Source organism: Taudactylus pleione, unplaced genomic scaffold (genome assembly GCF_031769625.1).
Source record: "Taudactylus pleione unplaced genomic scaffold, aTauple2 ptg000762l, whole genome shotgun sequence".
In the NCBI taxonomy this organism is placed as follows: Eukaryota; Metazoa; Chordata; class Amphibia; order Anura; family Myobatrachidae; genus Taudactylus; species Taudactylus pleione.
This window is the reverse complement of record NW_028285164.1, coordinates 4,750,681-4,765,942: the sequence shown is the minus strand read 5'-3', so window position 1 is coordinate 4,765,942 and position 15,262 is coordinate 4,750,681. Positions and strand designations below refer to the sequence as shown.

The window sequence follows — 15,262 nt, the reverse complement described above, 5'->3', positions numbered from 1 at the left end:
TGTGATCTAAATACAATTAGCGTAAACAGATTATACAATCACTAGGTACAGTCGAATACATATGTATGAGCTCTGAATCCAGATTCCCGGCATCAACTATGAAACCTCTGTCAACAGCAAAGAAAAGATGACTGACTAGCAGATTCAGGGTGCTTGCATATAAACCCTTGCAGAGATAGGCAATACAACAAGTTGGCATAATCCCATTGGTTCTTCTTCCTGGTTCTCCAGTTACAATGCAGTTCATAGGTCAGGGTGCTTGCTTATAAACCCTTGCAAAGATAGGCAATACAACAAGTTGGCATAATCCCATTGGTTCTTCTTCCTGGTTCTCCAGTTACAATGCAGTTCATAGGTCAGGGTTGTATTGTAATAGTTCAGCCTCCAACAGCTTCTTTGTGTCCGTTTTCCAGCCGAAGAACAAGTCTAAACTGGCTAATTACATTACATGAACAGAGTACATTTCAATCTCTTTATGATCCATAATTCCCAGACGCATGTTGTGATTTCCTTGCCGATGGAACTGGAAATCTGCAAATAAACAGTGGTTCAGAATGGCACCAAACACGGTCTGTTTTTCATGTACTAAACCTGAGATCATAAATACAGTCGCTTTATTACATAATTATTAATGAATATAACCTTGAGTATTAACCTTAATGCTAGGGAACCTTTTTATGTAAGTGTGCAGTGTGTAAGTGTAAGGATATTAAGAAAAGATGCTAGTTAGCGTTTGTGCATCTACGTGTTTGTGAAGTACACCATGGTACGTGTTTTGCAGGGTTTTTCATATTATATGTTTTAGTAAATGTATGCATTTATATAATGAGGACTTTTAACATTGTTCTATTGCGTGGGAATCGCACGACCCTGAATAATAGCATCGCCGTATGTACTGATATTGTGGGAATCGCTAAAAATGGCGTTGTGTGGCCATTCTCAAAATGGTGTTGTGCAGATTTTAATTTTAACAGATTCTGTCTCAGCCAATTATCCGGCTTCGACAGTCCACCCTTTGATAGCAAACAACACGCTATCACACTCTGATTTTAAAATTAATTTAGGCTAACACTATGACATATTATTTAATGTTATATTATGGGATGGCACAAGGTGATTCTTAAACTATCAATAATGTGTCTCTGGGAGGGACATAAAACTACCCTTATACACACACCGCGGATCTTGGGAGATCATGGGAAAGATGTGGGGATGCACCTATCCTATAAAGGAAGTCTTGAAGGGGAACAGGGACTTACATTATTTAAGATGTTTAAAAATAACATTTCATAATACATTTCATGCATGTCTAAATCTAAACATCATCTAATGGTACATTCTAGTTCAGGGTTGTAATGCAGTCCTACATTTATCTCAGTATTCATGTTGTTACTTCTAACCACCATCATAATCTCATTCCTTCGATTTACCTTATCTTTAAATTTTCCATATTTCAACATAGTAGGAACATATTTGACACATAAGCCAATTACTATGATGACAGCCAATATGAGGATCAGGAGTTTACCTATACTAGCAACCATTTCCTGGACCAACTCTCCTAGACCGGAGAACCATTTCACGGGGTTCAACCATGAAACCCATTCCTCTACTTCAGCCATTGAAGCCTTATGGTTCTTCCAAAATTCCCATTTCAGCTGCAGAATTTCATCCATCTTCCGGTCTATCACCTCCTTGGGGTCACTAGTATCATTTGTAATCTATGTGCAACACTTTACACCAAATTGGGTGGCCAAAGTTACACAATACCCTCCATTGACAGCTGTTAAATAATTTAACACTAGCCTATTTTGCACAAGTTCTTTCTTATAAGCTTGTAACTCGCTTCCTGTGTACCTAAATGTGTCATCATACATCTCGGTGATATTATCTATTAATTTAGCAAGATCTTGAATATATCTGAAATTTAGTCTACCCCGAGCGATCCTGGTGGTATCCAATGCAACTAAAACTTGAAAGCCAGTTGTTTCACTAATCAATTGTGTGGCTTTATGTACATCACCAGGTATCATATTTCTTTTGTCTCTATGTTCATACTGTGTGTGAAGATATGGTGGTGGTGTGTTTTTATGAGTACCAAGCATTTCACCATGTGTAAGGGTCATAACCTCTGGGAGTACTCTTCCCAGATAACACAAACCTTCGGAACTCGGAGAGAGCCAATTACACGCTTTCCTTCCACATATAAAATATACATCATCGGGGAGAACATAAGGAATAGAATGCAACATGATCATCCAACACATTTCCTTCACAAATGATCCTATCTTATGTTCTCCCATCTGGCTAACACACGTTTCTGGTTGTATAACCCTTGCACAGTACCCTTTTGGTACTCTGCCAACCATTTCTTTGATTTTACTTAATGTATACCAATACCGGAAGTATCTCCCATTTAACCTAATTGTGCATTTAACAGTTCAACATTTATAGGCTCATAATCAGCTCTTAGTGAGAAGGTCATCGTCTGGTTATTCCCAGTCACCTCCCAACTTTCTGGTTTATTGGAGTCGGTGATGTTCAAACATAAAAGTGATTTATCTACTTAAAATGAGGTGGTTTGGTGTTTAGAAATTTTCCATCCAGCGTCTTCCCTTGTTGCAGTTCTAAAACCTCAGAGACATTTAATGGAAATGGCACTAACCCTACATTATCCTGTCCATGGGGCACATGAGAACACCCAACACAGTCAGTCTGGTTTAAGACTTTGCCCACCATAGTGTGATAATCCTCTAAAGGATACCCACCCCAATACTGGTTATACTTAGGTTGGCACTGCCTGATGCAATTCTCATCAACTTAGGACTCACAAAACTCACAAATACAATAATCCTCAGACAATAGACCTTCACACTGTCTCTGAGTTTCCAACTTAGCAGATGTCTTAACAATTACTGTACTGGGTTTGGTAAGATACTCCCCCGGTTGGTTTAGCACTCCTTCTCCCAACTCCACTCCATTGATATCACCATCAGCTCCCCTCTCCGTCCTCCATCACAGAAACCTGAGATCCCGAAACAACCCAGAATAATGAGAACTCTGGGAGAAAACACAAAGATAACCACAGCAGACCAATCCATTGCTGAAAACAATGATCTACAAATTTCTTTAGCTCAGGTATCTCACTATAACCTTTAACCTTCCCGGAACAAACTCGCAATTAACAGCTCTATGTTATCTGCCTCAATTCCGCCTTGTCTCTCCACCGGTTGGTTTACCTTCTTACAGTGGGTGGAATGGACCCAGGTATCTCTCTCTGCCACTTTCAAAGAAGTTGTACTTGTCAGCAACACCTGATACGGACCTTCCCATCGATCTGTCAAAAAACCTGAACGCAAGAAATTTCTGATCATAACAAATTCTCCAGGACCAACATCATGACAGTTTGTTTCTGGCATATCATGTGATAACAATTTCAGTTTCTGCTGTTGCTGCTTTAACTGTTTACTCATTGTTATAAGATACCTTAGAGTAACCTCGTTGTTACTTTTCAAATCTTCCTGCGGACTTACAATCAAATGAGGTTGTCTACCAAACAGTATTTCAAAGGGGGACAGATTGAGAGGGGGTCTAGGAGTTGTCCTGATGCTATGAAGGACAAGTGGTAGTGCTTCTTGCCACCCCAGTCCAGTTTCTGCCATGATCTTACTTAATTTATTTTTAATGGTACCGTTCATCCTCTCCACCTTGGTGCTGGCTTGCGGTCAATAGGGGGTGTGAAGACTACTATTTATACCCATCAACTTACACATGTTTTGGAAGACATCACCTGTGAAATGAGTACCCCTATCACTTTCAATAATTCTAGGGATACCGTATCTGCATACAAACTCCTGAACAATCATCTTAGCAGTAAATGCAGCAGTATTAGTGGCAGCTGGGTATACCTCAACTCAATTAGAAAACACATTAGTGCACACTAATACCTACTTGAGATTCCTGCAGGGTGGTAATTGGATTAAATCAATTTGTATTACCTGAAAAGGTCTATCGGTTGGAGGAATGTGGGATGGTTCAGTAGGGATTGTTTTCCCAATGATTTTCCTCAAGCAGGTCAAAAAGGACATTACCCTCTTTTCCACTTGAGAAGAAAAACCCGATGCACACCAGTAAGCTCTCACCAACTTGCACATACCTTGCTTTCCCAAGTGAGTCAGACTGTGCGCTGCCTCAGCCAGACTTGGGTAGTATGCCTTGGGAGCCACTGGCTTACCTTGTCCATCTCTCCAGAGTCCAGAAGACTCTTGCCCACATCCCTTGGACCTCCAGACTGCCTTTTCCTGAATGGAACACAAATTTTGCATCTCAATTAGTTTCTGCATATCAATTGTTTGAAACATCATTTGGTTAATTGGCATGTTCACTTTTAAACCTGCTGCCCATTTGGAACCCTTGTCTGCCCTGTTATTGCCCAATGACACCGGATCTTCCTCACATGTATGGGCTTTACACTTAATTATGGCCACTGCCTTAGGCAATTGGATCACTGTCAGTAGACCTTTTATATGTCTGGAATGTGCGACTGGTGAGCCTGCTGCTGTCATAAAATTTCTCAGATGCCATAGAGCACCAAAATCATGTAAAACCCCAAAGGCGTACCTAGAGTCAGTGTAGATATTAGCAGATTTTCCTTCTGCTAATTCACAAGCTCTTCTTAGTGCCTCCAGCTCTGCCACTTGGGCCAAGTGAGGTGGACCAAGAGGATCGGCCTCTATGATGTCTTCGTCATTTACCACAGCATAACTTGTACATAACTCTCCAGTGTCAGTCTGTCTATGACAACTCCCAGCCGTGCAAATGTCACATCTACATTTTCTAAAGGTGTATCCCGTATGTCAGGTCTTGCAGTAAAGGTTTGATTCAGATATTCCATACAATCATGTGCATCAATATACCTGCAGAACTCACCTTCCGCCAGCGACTCACCTCTCTCCACCCTTTGTGCATCCTGTTGCACATATGGTAAATACATTGCTGAATTTAATGTACTGCACCATTTGATGGTGATGTTTGCAGGTGCTATTAGGGCTAGTTCCCATTTTGTGAACCTAGCTGAGGAGACATGTCTGGTTTGGGCAGAATTCAGCAAAGCAGATATAGCATGGGGTGTATAAACAATCATATCATGGCCTAATACTACATACTCACTCATACTGACCAATAGAGCAGTTGCTGCTACACTTCTTAAACACGTTGGGAGTGATCTTGCCACATTATCCAATTGTGCACTGTAGTATGCTACGGGCCTACTGGCATCACCATGTTTTTGTATGAGGACACCTGCTGCACAACCATTAGCTTCCGTACAGTACAAATCAAAAGGTTTTTCATAATCAGGTATTCCCAATGCAGGTGCTCTTGTCAGACTATCCTTAAGATTAAGGAAAGCCTGCTGTGTTTCCTCTGTGTGTATGACATGATCAGGCTTTGAGGAAGGACCTCATTCAGACCCAGTCGCAAGCACTGAGCGCTCGCAAAAGGGTCAATGTTTTGGCCCTGCGCAAGCCATGGAGCGAGAGAGAAATTCTCTCACTCCGGGGCTCTCTACCAAAGGGGCGGCTGTCGATGTTGATCGACAGCTCGCCCTGTTTGGTAGGTGGGGTGGGGGGGTGGCTGAACAAACGGAGGCATTCCTTTAGGAACGCGTGCTGTTTGTGGGTGGCCGCACTGACATCAGTAGTGATGTCAGTAGGGAGCTTCCTGCTCGATCAGAGCAGGAATCTCCCTGGGGCTTGCAGTTGCCGAGACTCAACCTTAGGGTCTCTTCGCAATCCCTGATGGCCACGATAGTCTTGACCATCGACCTGGTCACTCGCTAGAGCTGTGGGTGGTAACCCACGGATTAGCTAGCGACCAGGAGGCCACACTTAAAAATTCAAGCGGCCGCCCTCATTCAGAGAGAGCGATCGCTTTTTGCGACTGCCTCTGAATGAGGGCCTAAGTCCTGTAATGGCAAGGCCAAAATAAAAAAACCTGGGATCCACATTCTGCAGTAACCACACATTCCCAACAAGGTATAGATTTGCTGTTGGTTCTGCGGCAGTGTCATGGTCTATATGGCTTGGATTCTGTCAGTGGTCAGATGTCGTAACCCCTGGGTTAGACAACGTCCCAAGTATTTAACCTTGGACTGGCATGGCTGTAGTTTGTCCTTAACAACCTTGTGTCCTGTTTGCCAGAGATGAAGCAATAAAAGTTTAGTATCATTTAAACATGACATAAATGAATCAGAACAGATCCATTGGCAGGTTGAAAAGATTGTAAACAGTCATGTAAGGCCTGGGAAAAGATACTGGGGTTTTCTATGAAACCTTGGGGCAATCGTATCCATGTGTATTGTACCCCCGTTTATGTAAATGCAAATAGGTACTGATAGTCAGGATGAAGAGGGACAGAGAAGAATGCCGAACAGAGGTCAATGACAGTAAAATGGGTTGCATTTGGTGGGATCTGCATGAGAATGACAGCTGGATTCGGCACTACGGGGAATTGGCTTTCTACTACCTTATTAACCCCTCTAAGGTCCTGTACCAGCTTATAACCCCTCCCACCACTGCTTTTCACCGGAAAGATGGGACTGTTGGCTACACTTGCTGTACGGATTAAAATTCCATGTTGTAGTAATCGCTCAATTATGGGATAAATCCCTATCTCTACCTCCTGTTTTAACAGGTACTGGGGAATTTTTGGAGCTTGCCTACCTTTTTTGAATTTACCATTATGGGAGCTACTTTTGCCATCAATCCAGTGTCCTGTCCATCTTTGGTCCAGAGGGACCCCGGTATCTGAGATAACATTTGTTCTACCTGAGATGGATTTTTACCTGACTCAGTAGAGTGATACATTAACCTTTGGGGAGTGTCCAATATATCCCTCACCTCATGTGCCACTCTCTCTGGGATATCTAAGAATATACCATCAGGGGTACAATATATGACACATCCCATCTTACATAACAAATCCCTACCCAGTAGGTTGGTAGGGGATGCTGCTGCCAGGAGAAGAGAATGCCTGGTATGCAATGGCCTGATAGTTACCTCTGTGGATTTGGTTAAAGGATAATGTTGCACTTTACCCGTTACACCCATTGCTGGTACTGTTTTGCTGGTCACCTGTAAATTAGCTGGAGATTTTATCACTGATCTGGTCACCCCTGTGTCTACAAGAAAAGGATGTTTAGTACCAGCTACATCAACCATCATCACCGGCTCTTTCCTAGAACTTCCAGTTAACCTGACTAGCTGTAGACTACAGGTATGACCTGACCTCTATCATTGGCTCTCACTCTCCAATACAGCATTTAAGGCCACAATTGGAGTAAGTGACTGTGGAGAATTCCCTGCATTCTGCATATATCCCTTATATGGATATCTAGGTACTCCCTGGTTAGGGAGGCCTACCTCTTCACCTTACAGTTCCTAATTACATGTCCCACTTGGTTGCAGTTAAAACACCTTTGTGAGTGGGGTGGGGGAAAAGGTTGTTGTGTGGGTTGGGCAGTAGAGAAAGATTGTGAGTGTGGGTAAGAATTTTGAGTGTAATATGTTGGCTGCGGGTATGGGTTTTGTGGCTGTGTGTCATAAGTGAAGTAGGGCTGTGTTTGTGGCGGTGCAGGATTGGTGAGGGCGTGTAGCTATGCAGGTGTATGTGTATATATTTTTCTTACCCATTTTCTATGTGAGTCTTTGGTACGTTCAGTCTCTCATAGATTGGTGGCGTGGTTCTATCCCTTGTTAATCATCTCCAGCTGACACACAGCTCCATTTCCACACAGGACTTACAATTATTTGAGTTTTTACCCAAAATTGTTATTGTGCTTCACATTTGTTTTTTTCTTTTTGTGTTTATTTTTCATATCCTGTCCATTTGGAGTTTACCCCATATGAGGAAGAATTTGACTGACAGCATGGTGGTTTCAATTTATCATCATTTACCATTAGCTTTCTGTTTTTTCTGTGTTGCCTTTGATCTAATCACCTGTTTTGTATAATTTATTATTGCTACCTTATTGGGAAGGTTATTTGGAGATCAGGATTGGGCTGACACAGATTTTACCTTGCGCAAGGATTCAACTCACATTTTCCTTGCATGTGTGTCTGGTGGCTGTGATGGTATATTCATTCCTTCTAGAGCTTGAATGCTAACAGTCATTAGCTTCTTGCTCTGGGTCTCTCTCTTCTTGAGGATGTCTTTAGATTGTCTTTATGACCATCCATAAGTACTGTGATGACCATTTCCCTGTGATGAGTGCTATCTTTAATATCTTCTATCCCAGTGTACTGGGTGATAGTTTACAGAGCTCGGGTACAGTAATATTCTGCAGATTCACTCTCTTTTTGTTTTATGGTGAAAATTTTACTCCAGTTAACTACTACCGGAAAATATACACCCAATTGAGTTATTATGCGGGTAATGTTACTTTGGTTATCCTCGTCTGTTAAGAGATCATCTCCCTCCAATACGTAATCCATGTTAAACTTTTTCACGTCGGTATTGTGCGGAAGACACGCCCTTAACACCACTCGCCAATCTTTATTGGTTGACTCATGAGCATTACCCAAGTTTTCCACAAATCTTTGGCATTTTGCTAATTCCTTCTTAGGGTCAGGGAAGTCGGTCATTATGGAATTTAGCTCAGCTCTTGTCCAAGGACAATGCATCACTACATCTCTTGTGGGCACCACACCATTCGCATCTGGTTTCCCATTGGGAAAAGTTATTGTCCGGATGGGATGTATGCCTGCCATAATGCTACCTTTGGCCAAATTACCTAGTTGAGGGTTCAGCCTACTGCTACTACGTACGGTATTAGTAATATCTGCTACTGTTAAAGTGGGGGTTATTGCTTCCTGTACGGGTGGGGCTACCGCCATTTCTGGTACTAGTGAGGCAGCTACCTGTGCTTGCTGTGGTGGTACATTTAACATTTGTGCAACATGGGAGAGAGCGGACATCACAACAGGTCATCATCTACATCATCAACACGTTCCTTATAATTACTTAAGAGAGGGTACAGGTTACATGTTACATTTTTATGGGTTTTTACATTGACTGTACCTTCACCCCCATCTGCATAGGGCGGTGATGGTGCACGTGAACTACTGACATTATCTTCCACAATGCTACCTTGCTGTGCATGCACGCTATTTCACAGTGCGCACGCAATGCTGGTTTGCATCGAATGCACACCCCAAAGCCACGTAACCCCCTCATGCTGCCATAGCTTTAAACAATCGTTATATTATATATTTTCTTTTGAGAGTGCACCATACAGATGCTATCTCGGACATTGGGGGTCATTCAGACCCACTGGCGAGCGCAGGATGCTCGCAAGCGGGTCTATGTTGCCCCACTGCGCATGCACACGATGGAGGGAGCTCCGTAGTGCGCATGCACGAGACCCGGATAGCGACGGGCTCTCCGTCGCTCCGGGTCTCGCACCAAAGGGGCATGCTGTCGATGTTGATTGACAGCACGCCCCCTTTGGTGGGCGTGCCGGGGGCATGGCTGCCAGACGGAGACGTTCTCAAGGGAACGCCTACCGTCGGAAGCCGGCTCCACTGACATCACTACTGATGTCAGTGGGAGTGATTTTACCTCTGATAGAGCCAAAATCAACTCAAGGGCTTACGGCAGCCTACCGCAGGGTCTCCGTCGCAAGCCCGATGGTCGCGATGGTCTTGACCATCGCTACCATCATCATGGACGCTCGCAAAATCTGTGGGTGGTAACCCACAGCTATGCGAGCGTCCATAAGGCTGCTCCATTTCCATGTAGGAGGGCCCTGATTCAGAGCGAGCGCTCTGGTCAGAGCGTCCGGCTCTGAATCAAGCCCATTGTTCAATACCTCCTTTTCAAAGCTGCCAATTCCGGGAAAAGGTTTAACACTCATTCTCGACATCTTAAACCATATATGCCACAATTGTGCTGTTCAATCACAATGCCCAATAACCCTAACTGATCACTGGATGCTGCGATCACACTGAGAGCCGATACCTAACACAAAACAACAACTACATCTGCTGTGTGTACAGACTTCAGTATCTACTACCGAGCCACTAGGCCGACACCAGGCAAATAGCCCCTAAGGGTCCTACGATACCCCTAGCTAGGGAACATGTTACTCCTACCAACACATGTTCACTGTTACACACCTTTTTCCTGCACAAAAAAATAAATGTATTCCCAGATATGGCAGCGCCCACTAAGATCTTTAAAACAATGATATGACGCTATCAAAATCACAATGCAATCTCGACGGCTTTGTTTAAACATGCGGCTGCAATACAGGAAATACATATACGCTATTGTGCGACTAGTCGCATACACAATAATGCGACAATAATTCGACCGTTACTAAAAAACATATTACTACCCTTACACTATTGTGCGACTTCCCCTTTTAACATGAAATTTTATCAGAAAAGGAAAACAAACTTTTTCCTCCCTGGATTCTAATCAGCACTCCTTGAACTCACACAATAACAGATAGCGGTCTATCAGCAACAAAGTGGTAGCAGGTATTTGAAGGCACAATGCGTTCTTTCCTGCATATGCCGCCTCCACCCTTTGCTGAGAGATCGATAAACATGTCTTACCATGTAAAAAGAGAATGTGCGGAGAACCGGCGATGCTCTCATATAAGGGAAGAGGGTATCAAGATACTTATCTTAGATGGTAACTGATTGTGTGAATCTTCTAATACCACAAATGTTCTGAACGAAACACTTTTCTTTGTAATCAATGCATCACGATTTCATACATGAAGATACAAAAGAATACAATGTGTAGCATATTCTTTTTACATATGTAATAACGGGTGACAGTGGTGAAAGAACTTTTATCCACACAATAGCTCCAAATGATAAGTAGATGTTATCAATAATGGGTGCCTCTTCTGCATATATGAATATATATGATATAAATCCAAATTTCTCTGATTCAAGGAAAAAACACAGCTTACTTACAAAAACAGGTGCGGACCAAACGGAATCTTTTGATAGGAATACAAATGATGGATAGGTGGGTGAACACACCTAACTCACATAAATCAATGCAGTTAAAAACCAGTAGTGGTATCTTTATCGATGGGGTGTATAGAACTTCTAATCAAAGTGGATATCAACAAACAGGATGTGATGAAAACAGGTATTCATCAAGGTATTGGTAATCCCATCTAGGTTTCTTTGTTTTCAGTAATAAAAAATGAACTCTATTCCAGTAAAAACATTTAATTTATTAAAAAATAAAAAACAATTGAGTTGGAGTCCATATAAAGGAAATCCTCAAAATCAAGATTTAGGGATGGTCAATTGTATAATAAAAAATAAAAATATATATAATCCAATAAAAACACTGTTTTGGAGAGGAGGTATGTATATCAAGCAGCTAAAAAGTGTCCAGACTGTATGCTACTGTAAATACCTCAGGTCCAGATCAGTGAGAAGTCGTCCTTCTTTGTCAAGCCTCCTGAACCAATGCGTTTCGGGACCTCTTGTCCCTTTATCAAGGTGTGGAGGCTGTAGTTGCTGTTATCCTTAAATAGTGTGTCCTGATGAGGTCATTTCTGGTTATGGTTTCCCGAAATCCGGAAGTGAAGAGTGTAGCTCTATCTCTACCTTTATCAGGGATTGTCAATAGAATTCAGAACATACCCCAGTTCTTGCTATTCTAGATATGCCTTCTAAATATAAAAATCCCCTAATTCTGTATCTTTGGGATCCCGCGCATCCGCGGACCGGAAGTGATGTCATCGGGTATCTCGCGGACCAGAAATTACGTTTTTTATGCCGCAAGTCCAGCAAAGTGGTCCCAATGAAAGGTTCCTACCAATATTTGCTCCCCATATCATTTGGCAAAAAATTGGTGGAAGCAGTCTATCTGACTCTCATTGGCTGCTGTTTAACACACGCATCGCCGCCAGCGATGTGTGTGTTATACACAGCCTGAGCCCGCCTCCTGGCGCTATTGGGCAAGTGCTCAGGGGGATGGAATGGGCTCAGGTGTGCAGCACAGGACAGGCGCTGGAAGCCTAGCGCCGGTCCTGTGTAAATGTGTAGCGCTGACCGCACTCACTACGGTCGGCGCTACACTGGTGGCTAACTAGGGCGGGCCGGACCGTGGCCGGTGGCGCCCCCCCGCGCTGCCGGTCCCACGGCGCCCAGGGCACGCACCCTGCTCGCCCTCCCCAAGTTACGCCACTGTCTGTGTGACTCTGCATGTCTGTATCTGTGTGTCTGTATCTGTGTGACTTTGTGTCACTGTAACTGCATGCCTATATTACTTTGTGCATGTCTGTGTGTCTGGCTTATAGGGGCCCCCCAGTAATAAGTGATATTGTTACACATGTGATGACAGTGCTGTGAAGTTTTCATGTATTTGCCCTTATAATTCAGATTCTTTCCTTTACTCTACAGCCACCTTCATGGACACACACAGATCAGATCTTATAAGAAGGATAACGGTGGTAGATCCAGTGTTATTTTATCTCTGGGATCAGCGGCAGCTGACACACGAACAGTACTATGACGTGAAGGAGAAACCAACATCCCTGGAAAAGATGATGGGACTCTATGATATTATCAGACATTGGGATCCTGATGCAAAGTATGCGGCTTATTTCGCCCTGAGAAGACACAACTCCGCAATCATCAGTGACATAGAGACTAATGACAGAGAGAGGAGAGGGCACCACAATTACTGTAAGTGTTTGTGTTATTTCACATTTCACCTATCCGAGATGTTAAAATCTCTGTTAAAACAAGTGATTGTGTCTTAATATCTGGCTAAATTGAAGACGTATATTTTGAATTTAATGAAATGAAAACTATTATTTTTAAGGTAATTTAATCATAATTCTACCAGTGTTGAAATGCTGACATTGAACAGGGGCAAACGCAGGATTTTTAGGGGGGGTTTCCACATACACACATATATATATATCAGCCCCAGCCCCAAACCACCAGTCCCAGCCAGCCCCTGCCACACAGCCCCTGCACCAGATAGTCACCCCAGCCAGCCAGCCCCAGATAGCCAGCCCCTGCCCCACACTGCCAGCCTCTATCCAGACAGTCAGCCCCAACCCGATAGCCAGCCTGCCAGCCCCAGACAGACAACCCCACACTTACCTGATGCTTGTAGCTCCTCAGTCAAAAGCCGCTGGTCCGAGTCCGCTGCTGTCAGTGGCGCGGCGTGACATCATGCGCGCCGGCTGCCGGGTCTCTCTCTCCTTCCAAATTAAACAAATAGCGGGTAGCGGGTGCGGGGGTTGGCAATGCTGGGCGAGCGCGGCCCCCTCTCTATCCGGGCCTCCAGTCTAGTCTCTGATGATGTCCCTGGTGATTGCTGCGCACCGCCTGGCCACTGTCAGTGCAGCTGTCAGCGCTTCCGCATCTGGTGGTATGAAAGCAACCTGACGCAGAAGCACTGACAGCTGAACAGGCAGCGGCTGGGCGGCTCTGAGTGTGGCCCGCTGTTTGTGCAGAGAGAGACAAGGCTGTCTCTGAAAAAAAAATTAGTTAATCAGGGGGGGGGGTTCCCTGGGTACCCTGAATCCCCCCCTGCGTGCGCTAGTGTTGAATATGTCAGCATCTGCAGAATGTCGACATGTTTTCCAAGTTGACATGTAAAAGGTTAATACTGACATTCTGCAGTGACTGGCAGCTTAGGGTTAGGTTTTGCCTATGGGAGAGGAGGTTAGGGTTAGGTACTAGGGGTAGGGTTAGTATTAGGCTTTTGATGGGGAGAGTTAGATTTAGGCTGCGGGAGGATAGGGTTAGGCACTATGAGGAGCATTATGGGTAGGCTGTGGGAAGGAAAGCTAGGCACTAGGCGGATGGTTAGGGTTAGGTACTGGGGGAGGGTTAGACTATGGCTTGGCATTGTTAGAGTATGGCACTAGGGGGAGGGTTAGGCTATGTGTGTGGAGGGGTAGGGTTAAGCTATAGTAGGGAAGATTAGGGTTTGGCACTACAGGGAAGGTTAGGGATAGGCTATGGGTGTAGAGGGTTAGGGTTAGGCTATAGGTAGGAAGTTAGGCTTTTTCTGTGAAGGGTTAGTCTATAGCAGGGATGGTAGAGGTTAGGCACTATGGGGAGGGTTAGGTTATGAGTGTGAAGGGTTAGTCTATAGATGGAGAGGTTAGGGTTAGGCACTAGTGGGAGTTTGGGTTAGGCTGTGGGAGGAAAGGTGAGGATTAGGCACTAGGGGGAGGGTTAGGGTTAGGCTGGGATAATGGTGAAAAGTATGCAGCTTACATCACCCTGAGAAGACACAACCTCACAATCATCAGTAACATAAAGAATAGTGACAGAGAGAGGAGACATTTACATAGATCATTCTATTCTAGTAAGTATTTGTGCTATATCACATTTCCCATATCCTTTAGTAACTGTGACAGTAACAACCCACATTATATAAGAAATGACATAGGGAAGAAGAAGCTGAGGAACCCACTGAGACAGGTCTGCTGTAACCAGCTATAGACAATATCAGACGCAGCATAGGAGCTCCATTACTGTACATCAATATTTTGGTGATTTTTTTTATTTTAACAGTGGATGTAAATCTTTAAACTCTTGTTAAAACAAGTGATTGTGGGGTCTAGTTACTAAGCCTTAGATGGAGATAAAGTAAACAGAGATCAGGTACCAGCTTCTAACTGTCATTTTGCAAACACAGCCTGTGACATGTCAGTTAGGAGCTGATTCGCTGGGACTTTATCTCCTCTTACCTTATCTCCAGACAAGGCTTAGTGAATAGACCCATGTGTCTTAATATTTGGCTAAATTGAAGGCTTTGCTTGTAGTATGAAATGTATTACTTATAAGTACTGATGGTGTCTCTCCATCATGTTATTGGGGGACATTGCAACCATCTGACACAAGTCACAGAGAAGTTACCTCCTAAAATCTCAGGCACTTAGACCCACAGCTGTTACTCCTCTGTCTCTGGCTACAGTGCAATTAGCACATTTCTGTGGCTTGTTACCTTCTTCTGTGGGGTCTTGGCTGCCTTTGTCATCTCATTTCTGCTTCTGATTGTGAACTTCAGATGGAAACCATCGGGGCTTGCGACGAGACCCTTGTGGTAGGGTCTCGCCCGTCGCTTGCCCCAGAGAGCTTCCTGCTCTAACAGAGCAGGAAGCTCTCCACTGACATCACTGGTGTTGTCAGTGGTGGCTCCCAAAAACATCAAGCGTTCCTTCGGGATTGCCTCCTTTTGTGTAGCCACCCCTCCTCCC

The 15,262-nt window shown here is 43.9% G+C and overlaps 1 protein-coding gene across 2 annotated transcripts in view; it reads left to right on the top strand.

Moving 5' to 3' along the window:
- Positions 1 to 15,262, top strand: part of LOC148476934 (uncharacterized) — a 244,322-nt gene that overhangs the window by 16,803 nt on the left and 212,257 nt on the right. For both annotated transcript variants that reach the window (XM_088457502.1, XM_088457501.1), the window contains exon 2: positions 12,438 to 12,722. In XM_088457502.1, the coding sequence (XP_088313628.1) occupies positions 12,438 to 12,722 (285 nt within the window). The remainder of the gene's footprint in view (positions 1 to 12,437; positions 12,723 to 15,262) is intronic.